The 20,391-nt window shown below is 36.2% G+C and overlaps 1 protein-coding gene across 1 annotated transcript in view; it reads right to left on the bottom strand.

The window, feature by feature from the left end:
- The window catches only part of TTC27 (tetratricopeptide repeat domain 27), a 138,252-nt gene that overhangs the window by 79,668 nt on the left and 38,193 nt on the right, over positions 1-20,391 (bottom strand). The window contains exon 9 of the mRNA XM_075146694.1: positions 11,764-11,830. Within this exon, the coding sequence (XP_075002795.1) occupies positions 11,764-11,830 (67 nt within the window). The remainder of the gene's footprint in view (positions 1-11,763; positions 11,831-20,391) is intronic.

Genomic DNA, 20,391 nt, shown 5'->3' with positions numbered 1-20,391 from the left:
TTCTGTAAAACATCTTCACGACCTTCAGTTTTTAAGAACAGCTGTCTGCAGAAGAACAGGGAGGCACAGCAGAGGAAAATCCACACAATGCCAGACAGGACTCTACAGGGAGTGTGTCATACCTGTTTTTCCTCTGTTTTGAATGCCAGCATCCACCACAGGAATTCTGTCTACAACAGTCTCTACTATTCAGCAATCTACATATTGCAATACTTGGTGTTCACAAATGAGCGTAACATGTTGAATGCAAGAGGCATTCAATAAGCCTACTGTTTGGTAGGCTAAGTGGATAGGGTCAAAATGCGGAGATGACAATTTCAGTGAGAGTTCTAGGACAGACTCAGCAGTTTCCCAGGAAAGAGCATATTAACAAGTCTTGATGTCCATTTAAAAATACTTGAGTTCTGAATTCTTCGAATTCCTGACTTCACCGGCAGAAGTCGTCTATCTCTTTAAAGAGCTACTTTTCTCATTACATGCAATAGGATCAAGCTGCTGGAGGTCACCAGCAGCCTGGCTTTAAACCTTATGTGCAAAAGTTGTTTCCAGGAGCAAGACAAAGCTGCAGCCACCTTCCTTTCAGAGACTGAAGACACAATGATCCTGAAAGAAGACAAACTCCTTAAGCAGCAACCAAAAGCGAGGAAGGAAAGGAATAAAAATAGGGTCAGAAATATGTGAGAAAGAAAGGAATGATGAGAGCAAGAGTGAAATTCAGATAAACAGGAGGCGAGAGCGACAAAGGAGGGCTGAGGGGAATATGGCATGGATGAGTAAACAAAAAGGGAAGCTGACATAGGCACAAGTGACTAATACTGAAAAAAAAAGAGTGAGAGACTGCTGGGGAGCATGAAAGAAAATCCTGTCTTGGTGGGCAAAAGTGAGTAACGTTCCTAAATCTGACACAGTTGTGTAGAAAGAAGCTGTACTCTGAATATATTTATTACAGACCAAAGGCAATGTCTGGGATGTGCTTAGACTTGAAAGAAGTTAAAAGCATGAGCTGTAATGGATTAAGATTCAAACACAACAGTCTAGTACCTGTCCAGTTGTATTATGCACATAAACAACAGCAGTTATTAAAATAACTGTGAAAACTGGATGAAGAAGCTACAAGACATTTTCCTTAGACAAACAAAAGAGGCCATCTTTTTAGTTAGGCACCTCCAAGCTTCGCATTTTCCCAGCTCTGTTAGAGATTCAACACACACATAAATAAACGTTTGCCTACTATTACATGAGGGAAAGATACAGAATATACAGACAAATAAATACACTCACTGCAATTCTTACACAATAAGCTGTAAGATGAGAAATATTACCTTATTCCAGCAACTAAATGACCTTGCTTGCTTTCTGAATCTTACTACTAAGCTATTAAAGAGCTTCAACCATGCAAGATGTTCAAAACAAAAACAGTTTTCTAAACATATTTCCTTCTTTTATTCTAAAACTGAAAGTGTTTCCACCGACATATTAAACTAAAAAGCAAAGAAAACATACTCAGTTTTAGCCAATGATAAAAAAACAGGTACGATACTAATTTGGGGGAAGGCAAATACATGTGCTGTTTCTGTCTGAGTGTTGTAATTTTAAAATCAAACATCTTATTTTACAGCGCAGAAAAATCTTTCACAGTCTACTTAGAGAAATCTGTAAAAGTTACTTTCTCTCTCCTCTTTTGTCTAGACTAGATAGAAGTCATTGTAGAATATGTTGGTCAACACATTCTGACAAATGTACTGAAGAAAAATCTAGCTGACACAAAACATGAAGTCTTTCAAGAAAAAAAGCTCAAGCTCCAATTTAATTAATGCAGTACATGCTTAGGGATAATACAGACAAGGATTAAAGTCTTCTCAAATATGTCAAAATACACCAACTAATATCTGGTGTCCTGATTTTTATTTCCGTTCAGAAAAGGGCTCAAATCTCAGCTTCACAGAGAGAAAAACATTAAAGAGTTTAAAAATTTTTAAAACATTTTTGCAAATTGAAAAAAATAGAACATGATGCTTTAAATTTTATCGGTGTTTATTTGAATAGTCTTCATAACTAACAGCTCTACTTGCCATGATTAATGCAGCCAATCCAGACATCTCCAAAGTATTTATGCCATACCATATTATCATATATGCTAAGCATATAAATTACACACAGAAAAAAAGTCTGAATTTTCTCACAATAATCATGAGACTCATTTATGATATACATTGCATGAATGGTCCACTAAATGAGCTGGCATTGCTTCTATTTCCTGATGCAGTGGGCTAACCTTCATAAACAGAATATGAACCTTTCCAATTCTTGTATTCGCACAACTGGAAATAAGTTTTCATAAGGGTCACAAACACTTCATGCAAATTACCTTATGAAATTTTCTTGCATTTTTGATGTTACAAATAATTATTCAAAATAACATTTTGCTTATCAGTATGTAAGTTATCCTAGTAAAAATGTATTTGTGGAAGAAAAAAGCTGATGGGGTTTGCTGGCAAAAATACATGCTTTTTTCCCCCCCTTTAGTCATAATGTATTAGTACATGATCAGTAGTCGAATTCAGGCATTCTGTAAATACAAGTAAAATAAATATGCATACAACCTCCATGTAGATGTATTTAAATGTTTCACAGATTAATTTAATCTTAACATCTTAATTTCTGGTCAACAGCACTTGAAAGTTCCACTTTACTATTTAAACTTGCTGCTTTTAATAAAAGACAAGAAAGGAAATACTATAGAAATACCAGAATCAGAGCTGCTTAACCTTCATCCTTATATAAGATAGATGGCGTCATGCTTTTCCACAACATACTGAAGTCAACTAACTACTTCTACAAGGGCAGCACACTGTGCAAAAACATACTCAAGATCACTGCTGAACAGAACGGGGTTTACTCAAATGAGGACAGCTAAGCATGCAAATGGATATTTTGCTAAATCTAAGCTATAAGTGTTTGTTCAGGAAAATCTTTCAAAAATAGATAAAAACCCCCAAATCATTCCCCTTCACATCTCCTTTCAAAAGCCCATGGTTTATAGATTTAGAACTTGATTAAACTTCTTTTTTCCCCACAAAAATCTTAAATTGACCGTCAGTAAATCCCCAGAAGAAAATACCAATTAGAAATCCCTTCCAGTAGCTTGGTTACCTAAAATTTCAGGACTAAAAAGACCAAAGGGGGGAAAAAAAAAAAAAAGAGGAGAAAAATCATTGGAGACATTTCATTTCATCCCTAGTTTTGGGGGAATAGAAAAAGAAATTAATGCAGAAGCAGGGTAATATAGATTTATTTCTTATCGAGTTCATCTTATTTTTTCCCAAAGCACCTAGAATAGAAGAATAGCTAGAAGTGACTGCATCTGTTTTTCTTTAAAAAAAAAACCACAGTGACATTTTAGTGATGATAAATGAAACAGAGTATCAGATTTGCAAACTTCAGACACCTTCGGGGGAAAGAAAAAATACATACTTCATGACTGCAATCAAGGACTATGGCATTCTATGCTAAATTGTGTAGTAAGTAAAAAAAAATCTGCTACTTTTTCAATATTTCATCTTTAATGTAGACCAGAAAGAACGTCTGGGGTGCTCATATGAGAAATGTTCTACTTCCAATCCAAACTACAGACATGATATGATCAGAGAAAATTAAACTCAGTTGCTTAGAGACAGTAGAAAGTTGACCAGCGAAAAAGAATTCAACTACCTTCATTTTTTCAGATGCTATGGAACAAGCAAGATTGTTGGGTTGAAATGTTGGGTTAGGAAAAAACCAAATGAAGGGACAACACTAAAACTAGGCAGAGGAGATGAGGGCAAGACATTAGGACAGCTAAATAAACTTTAAAAATAATTCTTCCTCACATATGGTAAAAGAACAAAAATGTAAGTTTATTTTGAAAAAAGGGAGACTTGGATTTACCCCTTGTTTAGTTCATCTGCCCCCTCGCCACCCAAACAGGCAGATCTGTAGAACATAAATCACTAAAAAAAAGTGGCTGCTAGTACTGATAACACATGAACTGAATCATTGATCATCAGAATATTGTCAAAAAGCGAGTACTAAGCACTGCACAGAGTAGTGAGAATGTCTTATTTCCTTCAGATGATACCTCAGACAGCATTTTGTTGAACAGGGGGTTTAATTTCATCTTGTTGCAATGAAATCTTTCTTGCTGAAGTAAATTATAATAGTTATAACTGGTGAAGGACACAAGAAGGGGAAGGGAAGTCTGCGACATGTCAACTGGCTGTCAGAGAGGTTGCTAGAAAAAATAAGTGAGCTGCTGATAGATAAAGAGGAAGGAGGAGGGGGAGAAGAAAAGCTGCTGTGGGAAAAAATGTTACTAACTGTCATCAAATTTGTCTGCTTAACTTCTCAAACCCTTAGACAAGCAAATAATCTATTAATATTTAAACATGATTTTCATGTTCTCTTACCAATGCGGTTTCAGTGAGACCACTAAAATCTATCGCTTGAGTAATTCTATACAAATTGTACGACAGAGCAGAGTATTCTATAGAAAGGCTATTCTATAGAAAGGCTATTCTATAGAAAGGCTATCCCAAATTTCTTCCTGCTCAGAAAGGCACACAATAAATCAGGAATCATCTCCTATAAAGATATGATGCAAGCAGAGCTGTGGATCCCATGGACTGGGAAGAATGTAGACCACAGAGGAGAACAAAGTTGAAAGGGATAAAAGTGTCAATTATGTTGAAATCTGATATTTTGTAAAATAAAACAACTTCAAACAGACTGTTACTTATTCCCAGTTTTGGAACGGAATGCAAGCTTCCCCCCTGCCCTGCAACACATGTACTACAGCACCCAGTTACTTTACCATAAAACATCTAAATACAACAGCAGCAAAAATAACTGACAACACTAGGTTAATTTCCTATCCACGATACATTGTAAGCATAAGTACCAGACATTTTGTGAATAAGCTTCCAAGAAATCTAGTTGAGTCTTTGCACATGATACTTCACCAGAAAGAGGCAGCTTCTCTTTTGTTATACTCAATCAGATTTCCCAGTAATGCGTGATGGGCCAGAAAGCATACATGCATCAAATTAGCAGCAAGTGTTTAGATCCTGACATTCCTGGAAAATGATTCAGACTTTTGAATAAAAGTGCTTAGAAGAAAAACAAGAAAGAAAAAAAGAATAGAACAGCTTTGAATTCATTTACCTAAAAAATAAGTCTTACTAGTACTAGCAGAGCTTTGCTGACAGAAAGTCTTTGCAGTGTTACAATCTTGTAACCAACAGAGGCTATTCAAAATGGGCAACATAGCTTAGAAAAGAAGTGAAAGAGACTTTTTATAAAGCCACGAAAGTTACAGCAGTAGAGACACATGGCACTCTTAATGAGCTTTTCAATACTCTTGCTGGTTATAAAACATAAAGAAAACTGCAGCCATTTTCTCAGCAGAGAAAAATGCACTGCTTTTATTTAAGCTATATAAACAACTTCTCTTTAGAAACCAAATTGGCATGTTAGTTTTATAGAGATTTTGTCAGAAAGGCTTAACATTAAAAATATCATATGCCGTGATTTGATTGCTCCCTAGTTCCACATTAATATCACAAATGCCATAGAAAAGATGAGAAAAACAAAGCATTCCCACTTCCACCCTCCACTCCCGCCTCCCAAAGCCCCCTTCTTACAGCGAAAAGCAGAAAAAGTATTCATATATGCATATACACACACACTCAATAAAAAGTGCACTATAATTCTTTGCTGTGATTTTCAAGAGTACCATACAACATCAGTTTCTATTACACTCAATAAATGCCCACTTCTGAAAAAAAAATCTGTCCAACCATTCTCAAATGCCTTTGTAAAAACAGTCTCTTATGGAATCAGTTGCTCAACACAGTGGAAAAACAGAAGACATGAAGCATTCCCATCAGGTCCATCTTTGGAATACACAGTATTCCTTGGATTTTGACAGACTCCCTCCACATTCTCCAAGTCCTTGATCAGACCTTGGTATCCTGCATGGCATTATTGGAACAATTTCAGAATGATCAGGTATTTTTATTAGAAGATGGTGAAAAATTTTTTAAGTTTTGTACTCTGAGCAAAATAAAAGCTATTACACTTTTTTTTCCTCTTTAAAAGACATCCTCACCTGTTCAAAGTGTTGATAAGTCAGAAGAGCTGCCAGAGCCTCCTTTTCCCAGTTTTCACCACTTAATAAAGAAACCAACTGCTCTGTTCTCCATAAATCATAGAAGTCTCAGGAGTATAACAAACCAATGCAACTAAATTTTCCACAGCCCCTTTTCTTTCCCTTCTCATCTTCCATGGATTCCAAAGGATACAAATACGGGGCTAAGGTGTGGGAAGCACAAAGCAAGAGGCTTCTCTTGCACAGTTTCTGGTTGGTTTTTCTCCTCTGTCCCCTATAGGTTAATACTGTTGCTCAAAGTCCCTTGATCATAACACACTAATAAGGGAAAAAAGTAATAGTCTCCCACATTAGGCTGAGTGCTCATCACATTTACCACAAAGCCCATTTCTCCTGGACAAAGCGAGGGCTAGGACAGATGGAAGGGGTAATGTTAAGGACCAGCTGCAGCTCCTTAATCCTGGGTATGCTGTTGGAGTGTCATATCAGACTATGAAACACTGAGTTGCCTCCCCAGTATGTAAACTATAAGCTATAGTATAAGCTTTCTATAAAGCTTTAAGAACTTGTATTGCAGAGTCTAATCTTATCAGTGTTTTTTTTAAAAACATTTTCCTCTTCTGTAAGAGAAAAATGCAACACCATCCAGTATTTAATCCTTTCCCTATTTCCCTGCAAGAACTGCATAATCTTAAAATTAAAACATAAAGGAAGATTTACCAGTTCTTACATAAAGCTTTCATATGTTCCTGGAACTCTTTTACATTTCAGAAATACTTTTTAGTTTCCTATTTTAAAGCTTATGTCCACATGACGGACATCTTTTATAAAGCTTTAAATGTAATTTTTAAAAAATTCTTTAAAAAAAATATACTGAAATATCATGTACATTTATGTAACAGTGTTGTTCATTTCATCTCCTCTTTGGTATATTGTCTTAACTGCACTACCTATTCAAAATAATGCAAACAGCAAATATTTAATAGAAGTGATTTTAAGATCCTACTTTTGCCATTTATGAAAAGGATTTTTTTTTTTTTCCTAAAAAAGTATTTGGACCACTGATATACAGAGATCAGTGATGTACTTGTGAACTTCTAGGGAAAAACTGCTGCCCAATATAAAACCCAGCAGACTTCACATTTGTTTTTTTACATTAAAAACAATCCACTGAAATGAAAGATGGGATAAAGAAGCATATTTAGGCATTGTAAAACTAACTTGGGGAGCTAGGAGTAAACTAAGCTACAAAACCTCCATGTGAAAGCAGTACTAAGTTAGTTCTTTGGTTTCTTGCATCATATACTTCCTAATTCCTATACAGAAAGCTCTGGACAAAAAAGTTTATTATAAGGAAGAAACCAGTAATTCTAACAGAGAAGCACCGGGTTTCACTACTGGTTTACTGTCCCTCTTTTCCTCTCTTAAAAATGGTTTTTAAATGCAATATTCAGTTAGCTAAATCAGAAAGTTTGCCAAATATCATATGCATAACTGTGTCTCTGAAACAGCTTGTGTGATACTTGATTTCTAAATAAGATCTTAGTTTTCTTAGGAGACCAAGTGCTCCATAATAGAATTAATTTAAAACATTGTAACTGTACCCCTAAACTGTTGTGCATGAGAAAAAGAATATTTAATTCCCCTTAAAATCAAATGTTTCATTTTGTGTTTATTCTCACGTGCACGTGAGCTACATTACTTCTCATGTAAAGATATCAAATCAACAATTTAACTATAAGCAGGAAAAAAGAAGAAAATCAAATGTATCTAATTTCAGCTATAGGTAAACAGCTTAAAAGTTGAAATATTACGCTGATGATAGGTGAACAGATTTGACTAGAACACCTGAAGCACTGAAGTCCAAATTACTGTATCAAGAGGAGCTATCCCAACCAATGAGACTACATGCACAAGTACACAGGATTTGATACACCCCCACACCTTGCTTGAAAAATTAGCAATACTAAAAGTAATTCTCAGTTACAAAAGTTAGTACTTTTAGGACAATGGCAACTATTCCCAAGTGACTTCAGTAAATGAAAAGCAGCAATCCTTTTGTATTTGACTGCAGTCACCAAGCAGTAACTAATAGTGACTTTATAGTGTTATTTTTAGGACTGTAAGCTATGTTGTTTAAATTATAGATATCTATCTATCTTACAGATCTAGTAATTTTCAACTTCTACAGATATAAAAGGGAGTTTAGAATGCCTGTTTGCCAAACTACACCTAGTATGAGGCAGGACCACATAATCTACTTGAGTTTACTTTGATCATCCTTTCCCTCTCATACTAACTGGACCTCAATTCTCTCTGCTCGAGAGAAATTGCAGGTCACATACATTTGTTTTGCAATGTCCAAAGCAAGAGGATCTCTTGACAATTCACTGAGCTATTAAAAACGCCTTACAATTTCTCAAGTTTCCTAAGATATCTTGAAATGCCCTCCTTTCTTCAGGAAACATAAATTTCAGCAGATATCAGATGAATGCATGACAACCATCTAACCAGCCTGCAGATTTAGGAATCCACATGTAGGCTGAGAAGATGCCTGCTCACACACACACACACACACATAGCAGTTTAAATGATGCTAAAGAAATTACTAGAGCAGCATCAATATAGTGCTCATCTGCCTGTTTCACTAGGTAGTACCAAAGCTTAGTAAATACCTGAAATACAAGTGATAACATTTGCGGTGCCACTTCTTTGCTTAGCTAGCAGGCATTGTAAGAACCAAGGTTGTGTTAACATTCACACAGAACATCCCTAATGCCAGGGAGCACAGCGATGGATTTGCTTGCCTCAGTAACTCAGAGTTAAGATGCAGAAGTGCTCAGAGATTTTATCATGAAATTCTGCACACAATCCTATCCACAATTTTAGGCTCAGGTGCAAACTCCACAAAAGATGCCTTTATTGAAAAGAACTTACATAAGCTAATATCTGATTCCTGTTTTCAGTTTCCAGGAAAGATTTGGGATGATAACGTTACATATCAAACAACTTCTTGTTTGTGTCTTGGGAGCATAGGTCAAGATCAAGAGAAAATAATGGGAAGATTGAATTGTGTCCCTACATCCAGTTAACTTTGAAACATTAAGCAAAAGTTTAAAAGAACACTATTCTGATATTGAAATTTATTGTTTCCTTTAAATTTTAGGCTACCAGCTACTTCTTTAAGCCACTGCTGTCCACTGAATTCTGCACTACTAGTGAGATCTACATTCCTGTTCATTTACCTGTTCATTTCCTTCTTTTTTGCTACTCAGAGCACAAAGTGATAGGGAAGCCTACACATATCCTTCAGCTGTGTTTCTCTGGAGATCTATCCTGATAGTGGCTGCTGATATTACAAGGGTGAAGCAAGCTGTAGCTGACTTAGAAGCTCTATAAAAAGATAAATAAATAAATGAATGAAAACATAAGCTCCCCCCAGTCACTGCAATAAATATTTAAGAAGCAAGTTCATCAGCTCTCCTGTGATTTTTTGAGGAATCAGCCACTAGATGGCAGAAAATTGCAGTTTAATTTTCTGATCATTATGAAGACTTCACAAAACAGATCTCTTACATCTCAGATAATAGGTAATATGATCTGTCAAGCAATGTCAGATAAAACATGACAGTAAAGCGGATTATCTTTCTTGCCTAGTATATGTGTGCTACCTTGACTTTTTCTCCTCTGCTGTAAAACCTGAAAAGTGTTTAAATGTTTGAAAACTCAAGTGTTAAAACAACTAAACGCCACTCCTGGTTTCATTACTGTTATTCTGGAAAGTACACCATTACAGGAGTAGGGCCAATCTTGTTAAAGATATTCTGTTATCACAATATCACTCCATTTAATATTAAAAGGATAGAATATATGGAGAAGTTATTTCAAGATTCAGGTATATAATGGCTGCATTTCCACCCAAGAATTATGCAAACAATAGTGGGTAGTGGGAAGACTGAAGCAGGGAGCATACAAGAAAAGTCCAGGGAGTTTGACAGGAAATAAAATATGAGAAGCAAAATTCTGAGTTTCACAGAAAACCCTCAATTTAAAATATATTATTTTAACAGCAAAAATGGCAGGGTTTGGGTTTGTTTTAACAAAATTATATGCACGTCTTGAAATTTCATACATCTGCATTAACATTATTTTTGCAAAAAATTATACTGTAATAGTTTCACCATTTTTAAAAAAAGTTTGCAGTACTCAGTTCATCAGCTTTTTTTCATTCCTATGGCCTTTTCTATGTGTGCGTTTCCTTACTTTGTACACATTTATTCTTTCTGTAAGTTTTTTCCTCTCCTTTAATGGACATAACTCTTTAATACCCTTATTGGGTACTTCAATTACTACAATATGAAGTGAGAGTGGACAGTCTCTTTTTTCCTACATTTCAATTTTTTCCTGCTCTCTATTCCCACCTTTTAAAAAAACAAATCAAAACTGTAGTTCAAAACACAATACTTCAGAAACTGCATCATGAGAAAGCACTATGATCATTGTAGCAACAAATAGAAAACCTACATAAACCAAACTGTTTTACAGTGATTCACTCAGCTCCCTCATGCAGATCTTATATGTACTGCACTAGCATACTACTAATTACATTACTTTAAAACCAATCTATTTTACATTTATCTATCTAATAAAAAGATTAGGATTTTCTTTTTTACAGGTTGAACTTCCTTTTACCACCACAAAACAAAAAAAGCCAAAACATTACCATAGTTAACCTTAGATTAATGTCCACAGTCCTTTCACAACTACAAGTGTCAGTAATAAAATTCTAACTCAACTGAAATCAAAGCGATTTTTGCTGAGATCCTATCTGCAAACTCTTAACAAGAATTTACTTTTTCAGATGGCACTACTGTAGCAAAAGGGTCTACAAGGCTTGGGTAGGCAAGCAAGTCCTCTTTACTGCACCAAAGCTGAACTCTTAACATTGTGGAAGGGAAGCAAAAATGGCAGTATAATCACTGGCCTTTCTTCCTCCAGCCCCCCACCCCTATAAACTATTGTTGAAAAACACACAAAACTAGGAAGTGATCGACGAAGGAAGCAAACCGTGTTTTGTCTTGAGCAAAAAAAATTACACTGAAAAAATGTTAGAATTTTCACGGCTTCTTTGGGAGTTATAGAATTGTTCTGCAGCAAATCAGCCATTGAACTGGGAAGAAACATGTCTAAGTAGAACATCTGATACATAGACTGAATAAATCTGACAGAACTCCACTTAAACACTGTTCAGAGAAGAGCATTTTTAACACTAGTGTCATAGGAAGAGTTTGCTGTAAAAATGCTTGGTTTAATATTACATTATAATTCATATAGTTAAAAGAACTAAAAAAAACAAGTAAAAAAATGTTTTGTGTGTATTTTCAGGTGAAATTAAATGTTTAGCTTATCCTGCATGACGATGGCTGAAAACTGGGTTGAACTTCAGCATCACTTTGATTTCTTGAAATAAGAAAAAGTTAATTAAATGACTGAGTACTAAAACAAACTTGATTTCCAAACAGTTTCATGATTAATGTGATTGACAGGTTACTGCCTAGTACTTAATTTAAATATTAAGTGAAAACATGTTTACTAAGAAGTCCAGATAAGTTACTTACTGAAGTAAAAGCCAGAAGTTCCTCTTCAGTTAATTTATGTATTGGATTGTTCTTTTGGAAGTCTATACTGTAAAAAAAAAAAAAAAAAAACCACAACAAAACAATGCTGATTTAATCTTTAGAATACCATTATGCAGAACACGTTTTTCAAACTTGCAGAAATCTAGAGGACATTTGGGAAAACGGTTACATTGACAAATGGGCGTATAGTATGTGCAGAAGGCGGCCTAGACCTAGGAGCAATCACAGAAAAAAAAGAACTATTTAGAGGACCAAGATATTTTAGTAGTGCCTTTCCAAGACCATTCTAAATTGAAACATCTTACTCAGTTTAAGCTTATGGCAATAACAATTTTACAAATCCTAAACAGTTTTAAACCTATTCTCTGTTTTTACAGAGGTCTGTTTTCATTTAAAATTCTATGACTAATTGGACGCACATTCTGCAAAGCAAAAAACCACTAATGCTTAAAAAGTGCTGAAGGGTAATCTCAAACAAACATCCTCTTTCTAGTCACTCAAGGAACATGACCACAGGGGTCCATCTCTCACTCACCGGCGTACCACTAGCTTGTGGTACACAAAAGGGGAAAACCAGAAGAATACCCAGAGATGGGAATTAAAATTATTTTATTCACAGTTGGACATGTTTACAGAGATGATAAAGAAATTGGGCTTACAACTCTACATGGGTGGATGTTCTCCTTAGACAACAGCCCACCAACATTTACAAATATACTACAAGAGATACCTCCAAGGGGCACAAAGAGCAATGAGGCTACAATTCAAGCTCCCTGTGAAAACAAAAGATAATGAGTGAAAATATATCCTAAAATCATATCACAGACTATGGATGATCAAGAAACCTATGTAATGGCTATATACATAAGCTTAAACTCATCACACTATTCCTTAAACTTTGCAGCAGGCTTCGTATTAGAGGTTAAAATTGCAAAGATAGTTTATTAATTGTGATGATAGATCACAGATTGAAATTATGCTCCCTACTTTACATACTTTACTGTGGAGACAAGACTTTGCTCCCTTCTAACTTTTTTCTTGCTATTTTGCTAATTCTTCTCTGTACATATGATACAATTACCACTGCAAAAATAACAGTCAATACTTTGATTAAAACCTTGTTACTAGCCACAAGAACAAGGTACAGAATAGAGGCTGCCTGTTGAAATCTCAATTATCTTTGAAAGGTCAAGGCGATCAAGAGAGGTTCCTGAGGACTGACAGAAAGCAAATGTCACTCCTATCTTCAACAAGAGCAAGAAGAATCCAGGTTAGTCTCACCTCAATCCTTGGAAAGGATATGAAGCAAATCCTTCTTGAAGCCATTCCTAACACATGGAGGGAGCGGTCAGTACAGATTCACCAAGGGGAAGCCATGCTTGACCAACTTGATAACCTCCTATGATGAAATGACTGGCTTGGTAGATTTGGGGAGAGCAATGGACATTGTCTACCTGGACTTCAGTAAGGCTTTCAGCACTGTCTCACATAAGATCCTCATAAAGAAGCTGATGAGCAGACAGTGAGGTGGACTGAAAACTATCTGAACAGGTGGGCCCAGAGCCTTGTGATCAGCACTACAAAGTCTAGTTGGAAGTCAATAACTACTGGTGTACCCAGGGGTCAATACAGAGTCCAATGCTATTCAACATCTTTATTAAGAATTTGGGTGATGGAGCAGAGTGTACCTTCAGCAGGTTTGCTGATGGCACAAAATTGGGAGGAGCACCTGATATACCAGCAGGTTGTGCTGCCATCCAAAGAGATCTCAACAAGCTGGAGAAACAGGCTGACAGGGACCTCATGCAGTTCTGCAAAGAGAAATGCCAAGTCCTGACCTTGCTTGAGCCGGGGGTTGGACAAGATGATCTCCAGCAGTCCCTTCCCACCTCAACCAATCTGTGATATGAAGGACAAGAAAGTGACAGAATAGTCCATATGCGTTTAGGTAGAAGAAATCATGCTTGATTAACCAAACAGCCTTCCATGGTGAAATGACTAGATTGGTGGACTTTATCTTGACTTTGGAGAGGCGCTTGACACTGTCTTCCATAACATCCTCATAGACAAACTGATGAAATATGGAATAGATAAATGCACAGTGTGGTGGATTGAAAACTAGATGAACTGCCAGTTTCAAAGGATTATGACGAGCAGCATGAAGTCCAGCTGGAGGCCAGTGAGTAGGGGTGTATCCCAGGGATCAAATAATGTTTAACATCTTCATTAATGACCTTGATGATGGGACATGATGCAAAGTCCTGCACCTGGGGAGAAATAGCCCCATGCACCAGTACAGGCTGGGGGCAGACCAACTGGTAAAGAGCTTGGCACAAAAGGACATGGGGGTCCTGGCAAAAACCAAGATGAACATGAGCCAGCAATGTGCCCTTGCAGCAAAGTCATCCAAAACCTCCTGGCCTACATTAGGATGAGCACTGCCAGTCTATTCCTAAAGACCTCCCATGATGGAGGTTCCACACATGCTTCATACCATTGATGCTGATGTTTCATAATACCATCAGCTTGAGCAAGCTGTACGAGCATGGCCACAAGGAAATACCAACTATGCTTTTGGTTGAGTACTGATGAGAAAGGGCTTCAAAAGGCAAGTGAAGACCTTGTTGTCACGTTTTATTCTTGTTATGTTCAGTAAAGTTGGACTCTGTCAGTAAGGAAACCTAACTATTATTCCTCCTTCCTGATTTAACTTTTGTGGTTCTGAATCTTGGTGAAGAGATGTTGTGGTTTAACCTGGCAGGCAGCCAAACCCCACGCAGCTGCTCGCTCACTCCCCCTCCCTGGTGGGACTGGGAGAGAATCAGAAGGGTGAGAGTGAGAAAAACTCGTGGGCTGAGATAAAGATAGTTTAATAGAACAGAAAAGAGAAAATAATAAAAATAATGATAGAATATACAAAAATGAGTGATGCACAATGCAATTGCTCACCACCCGCGCTGACCGATAACCAAGTAGCAATCAGTACTTCCTGGATTTACCTATCCCATTAGCCAGCTGGGCTGGCTGTCCTGATTATGTTCCCTCCCATCTTGTGTACCTAGCTCAGTCAGTAGGCATGGGAGCTGTCCTTGGATTAGGACAGTACTTAGCAACAACTGAAAACATCAGTGTGTTATCAACATTCTTCTCACACTAAATCCAAAAGACAGCACTAGGAAGAAATTTAAACCTATCCCAGCTGAAACCAGGACAAGAGATCAGTTGGAAAAAAAAGAAAAGTTTATTAACTGTTACAGTAATGCATTTTCACGCATCTTCCCATATAAAAGAAATGATGTTATTGGTGGGCTTTTTTGAAAGTTTTAGACAAAACTGCTAGAAAACAATTCTGTCATATATATCACTTTTTTTTCCTTCCTTGAGAAAATTTTTCATGAAAACAGGAAAGTAGTAAAGAATTTCTCTGCTTCAATTACTACTTCTTTCCTTGTCCAATGTCAGCTGCTAGCAGAAATACTTATAGTCAGCTTGAGGTAGTCAACTTAACTCACTAAACACTAATCACTAATACAGATGGGACTTCATGTGAAAAATAACAAATTTCTCTATCCATGGGGGGAGGGGGAGAAAGTAAAAAAGGCAGCAAGAAAACTTCAAATATTGTAACAAGAACATCACAGCAGCTAGGCAACCAGAATGTTAAGTGACATGTCCAAAGCTTTTAAAAAGCATAGGCAAACCAAGGGACAGTTGAATTTTGACAAAATTGGAACTTATTTTTCAGCATCCTAAAGATATATTGATTCAAGCAGAAAGGATTAATCCTCTCCTTATTCTAGATAGATTTTTGTCACAGTTCTTCGAAGCATACAGATGTAGTTCTTCCAGATCAAAGCAGTGCTAAAACAGGTCTCTAATTTCCATTTCTCCCACATCCATGTACAATGCTTTAAGACACATAAATACAGTAATGCAAACCTTGAAAGCGAAGAGAAAAATGAAATTGTTTTAATGATTTTCCATACTGAATCAAATCAAGTTTAAAGCTATATTTTAAACCTGAATCTAGAGTAGAATTGTAGCTTGGTTTTAAGCATTTCTAATGACTCTTGTCAGAGTACTTTACGAACATTTCACTTCTATACCCTGTATTTCTTCTGATTTCAAGGACAGGTTAAGCAGTTCACCCCAGAGAATTTCAGGAGCTGAAATCAGAGCGGAATTTAGGATCTGTTGCTGTAGGATCTATGATGAGGCATCTTTTCATAACAATATGAAGAGAAATCACTAATCACCACATCATTCAGCTTTGCAAGGTATTTTCTGTTCATTCTTGAATCCTGTCTTAGGGAGTTGAATGAAATAGAAGAGGGAAAGAAAACAAAGATAAATAGACATTCTTTAGACAGATAAAACAGAACGTTAGAGTAAGATCTACTCTGCAGCAGAAAAAAGTATTTTCTAGTAAATCAGCAAAAGCTAATTGCCAATAGCTTACAACTTACAGCCAATTCTTTAATCAGATCTACATTGGCAGGCTAATGGATAAGGTACCTAGTTTAACTAACTAGTTATAGTTTGGGACTTAATTAGCTATCATCTTTGTAACAGTGGAATTAATAGCAATCATTCCAAAGTATCCCTTTTTGGATTAAGACTAAAAATTCCTGTTTCAAGAACTGATTTACAAAGTTGACAATGTTAAAGAACATTGTTAAAAGCTATTAAAAACAAAACAGTGTTCTTCAAATAGCTGAAGTTGTATTAAAACACAGAAAGGATCAAAAACTGGCATATTAAATAATAATAACGAAATATCTCTAAAAATATAATTATGGAGTCCAAAAAGCATTTAAGGAGCAACTAACCAAGAGAGTCAAAAATCAGTGCTAAATCCTCACAATACAGCAGGAACAAAAATTGTGAGAGTCCGGAGGACCACAAAACAGCCCTGATATAAAAGCCATTGCAGAAAAGCTGTTTGAATTCATTGCATTATAATTTATTGTAGAAGAACATAGTAAAATTCCCACAAGAGAGCCTTTTTGGGGAAGGGAGAGAATTACAGGAAAGAAGAATCTTTCTGAAATTAAAAAGCTGCAAAAGAGGTTACATGCCAAGAGACTGGATGCTAAGTTAACAGGACCAAACAGTATTCAGAAAAAAAAGTTTAAAGTGAGTTTCGGGATGAAATAGCTGAGACACTAAAAGCAGCCTATAAGTCCTCATTTAAAACTTCCTCAGTGTCTGAAGATAAGAGAGCAGCAACAATGATGCCAGCCTTTAAAATTGGTGTCAGGGGATCACTGTAACTACTAAGCATAGTATCTGTTGCAGGTACGAAGAGACTATATAATGAACAGAAGGACTAGAGATATCTGGACAAATACAATGCGTATGGGGAGAGTCAGCCAGGCTACTAGAAAAAAAATTCCGGTGTTACAAACCTGTTGGGGGCTTTTGGAAAGTTTAACCAGCATGAGGATATACATAAGCTGGTTGATGAAATCAACTTGGATCTCTGTAAGATTTTTTTTGAGAAGTCCCTCACCAAGAAGGACTTTCAAAGAAACTGAATATTCATGAGATAAGAGGGAATGTCTTGGCAAAGGTCAATAACTGATTAAAAAATGGGAAATGGTATGAGACAAATAGTCAGCCATCCCAACAGAGAAGGTCACCATTGTAATCCTGCATAGGTTTTGTGCTGTGATCCATGTGCTATAATATTAATAAACAAACTGGAACAGGAGAATGTATAGTGAAGTGAGAAAGCTTGCAAATGATATGACATTCTTTGAAGTAAGGATGTGAATAGACAATAAGGAGCTGCAGAAAGACCTTACAGGATAGAGCAAAAGGGTAATAAAATAAAAATGCCAAGCAATGTACAATAGGAAACGCAGCCCTAGCTTCACAAAAAATGATAGGCTCCGATCTGACCATTCTATTCAGGAGCAACTCTTCACAGCACTGCAGCTGCATGAAAACATTAGCTCAATACTAGGCAGCTGTTAAAAAGGCAAATCAAAATGTGAGTAATTAATTAGGAAAGTAATAGAGAATAACGTACAGGGGCATACTACATAAAGTATACAAATCAATAACATAAAGCCTACATAAAATATGACATAAAGCCTTTTTTTGTCCATCCATGAATATAATGTTCTGTTCTGGACCTTTCATTTCAAAAGCAGTAATTCAGTATTGGAAAAATTTCAGAAACAGACAGCTAGAATGACTGTTGTTTTATGATGGTGAATAATGATGTTTTATGCCTTATAAACATGTAACAACTTATACAAAAGGAATTCTGATTAGGCTAGGACTAACCAAAGAGGGACATTGCAGAGGTTTTCAAAATTGTAAGGAAATAAGAGAGTTAAGTCACTAAATGAAGCTACTGGCAACCAAAACTACCTGGAGGAGGTTTTTTTGATCAGCAAACACAAAATATGTAGACAGACACCTTTGCCAAAGTACCGATGCAAGAAATTTACATAGGCTCAACGGAAGATGACAAATATTTGAGAGATCCATTGAGGGCTGCCATACAAACAAGCCAGATTAGGCTCAAGAAATCACCGTTTAGAGGCTGGGAAAGTATTAGGGAGAAGGGAGCAACACGTGCTTGCCCTGTTAGGTATTCACCCTTAGGTACCTTCTCACAGCCACTCTTGAAGACAGAGTATATGAAGTTAGATGGATGAAGACAACTGCTGAGTTTTTGTTTGCTTATGTTTCCTGGCACATTACCTCTCTGCAAGTGCAGACAATGCAAATTCAAGCTCCTCAGGTAGCTACTTAAAACTACAGTTAACTAGCATGAGATAGATGAAGAATAGATAGGTCAGACTTTCCACATATGCATTTTTATGAGTATTTGCTGTATTTCTATGCAGTTCTACCAGCTGTGTTAATTTTGTGAACGAAAGAGAGCCTAATGTTTTTTTATGTGAGCATTCTGAATAGCAAGACAGGAAGTTCGTTTCCCCAGTGAAATCTCTTCACACGGCTATATGTACTGGTGCACAGCAATATATTTCGTAGCAATGATTTTAAACAGCCATAAACTAACCATGGTGAGATCACTATACTGTCTGGCACCTGTAATTGGTTCGTTTCAAAAAAAGAAAAATTTACACTTACATGATATGTTTGTAAAGATGGCCAGAGTGCCAAAAAGTATTTAAGAGAAAAATCTTCATCACCTTTAATGCTGTCCAAGATTTTATTTTATAGCTTTTACTTTCATAAGACAACATGTGTAAGCTCTGGCCTTCCACAGTCAGTTTAATATAACCTTTTCCATCTCAATGGCTCGGAAGAGAGAATGCTCTCTCTTATAAAAACACATAAAAACAGTTATTTACCTGCCATTGTCTTGTACTTCTGTTACAAGCTATATAGCATGACCTTGCTATAAAGCACAAAGAAGGCTGCAATCATATATATATATAAAAATATAAAATCTTAATAAGCACATGATCCATCTTACTTAACTTTAACCATGTAAAATTTAGGCCTTTAATCTAGCTAACTGTCTATGCTTCCTTCATAGCCCATACAAAAATACAGATAAATGTAGGGAGTGATTCAATCCATTGTAAAATAAGTGCCTGAAGCAAAATGAATCACCCTCTGAAGGTACTAATTTCTCCATTGACTAGAGAACAGCCAGCCAACTAATATTAGAGTCTCAAATTTCAAGTAGCTAAATGTTTTCCTGTTTCACCTACCCAAGTTTCCCATGATGTTTGCATTGCCAACATGTATATTGGGGTTTTTTTTTCTAATTACTCAATTGATTCAAAAGCTCATATTTGGCAATTCTGTTAAAAATCCTTTAGTCCTAATGCTATTTAGTGCTTATGAAGCTGTTTCAAGTACACTTCTACAGCTCACTGTGTAAACTGTATAATATATTATTATCCAATGTATTACTGTACAATAAGAGTTAGGCTTCCTGATGCTTTCCTTACCAACTGAAGACTGGTGCATAGTCTTTGACTGAGATGAGGTACCTCCAGTATAACACGCTATTTTGACCTGATTTGATCCTTGAGAGACAGCAAAAGATTAAAAAATAACCAGCCATTGGACATTTCTCTTTGCTTTTTTAGAATTTTCTACAGCCGTATCTAATTTCTAAAAGCTTTCCCCTGTTAAAAAATGGTGAATCAAGTGATGAGAAGGGATTTTCTTCCCAAGCTGCTGACACACAGCTGCTGTTGTCTATTCTACCAGTGATCTAATTTGGGCTATTTCTAAGTGACAAGGAAAACATACTCCCTTCTCAGATTCTCAGCATTTTGGCATCTATACCATATTAACATATTATTTAAATCACACATTGGCCCATTCTTGGGTTTTTTTATATTTTTATTTTATTTTACTTTTAAATTGGAACTTTAATATCTTTTTCCATCAGCCTCTGAAAGTTTGGTTCGAGGCTCTATACAAAGTTTTGGCCACAGTTTTAAGGCTTGACTATAAAATAAATTTTATACCATCATGACTAGTTATTTTCATATGAAGTCTAAAAAAGTCCTACCAAGTGATGCTTCTGCACTCCTATGAGTTTCTTTAATATTTTCTTTAGGTTGCATTACTGCTGCAGTGAGATGATCTGAAGACACCTCTAGA

This window comes from Calonectris borealis, chromosome 3 (assembly GCF_964195595.1).
Source record: "Calonectris borealis chromosome 3, bCalBor7.hap1.2, whole genome shotgun sequence".
In the NCBI taxonomy this organism is placed as follows: domain Eukaryota; kingdom Metazoa; phylum Chordata; class Aves; order Procellariiformes; family Procellariidae; genus Calonectris; species Calonectris borealis.
Note: the sequence above shows the minus strand (reverse complement) of the source record. Positions and strands in the feature narration are given on the sequence as shown.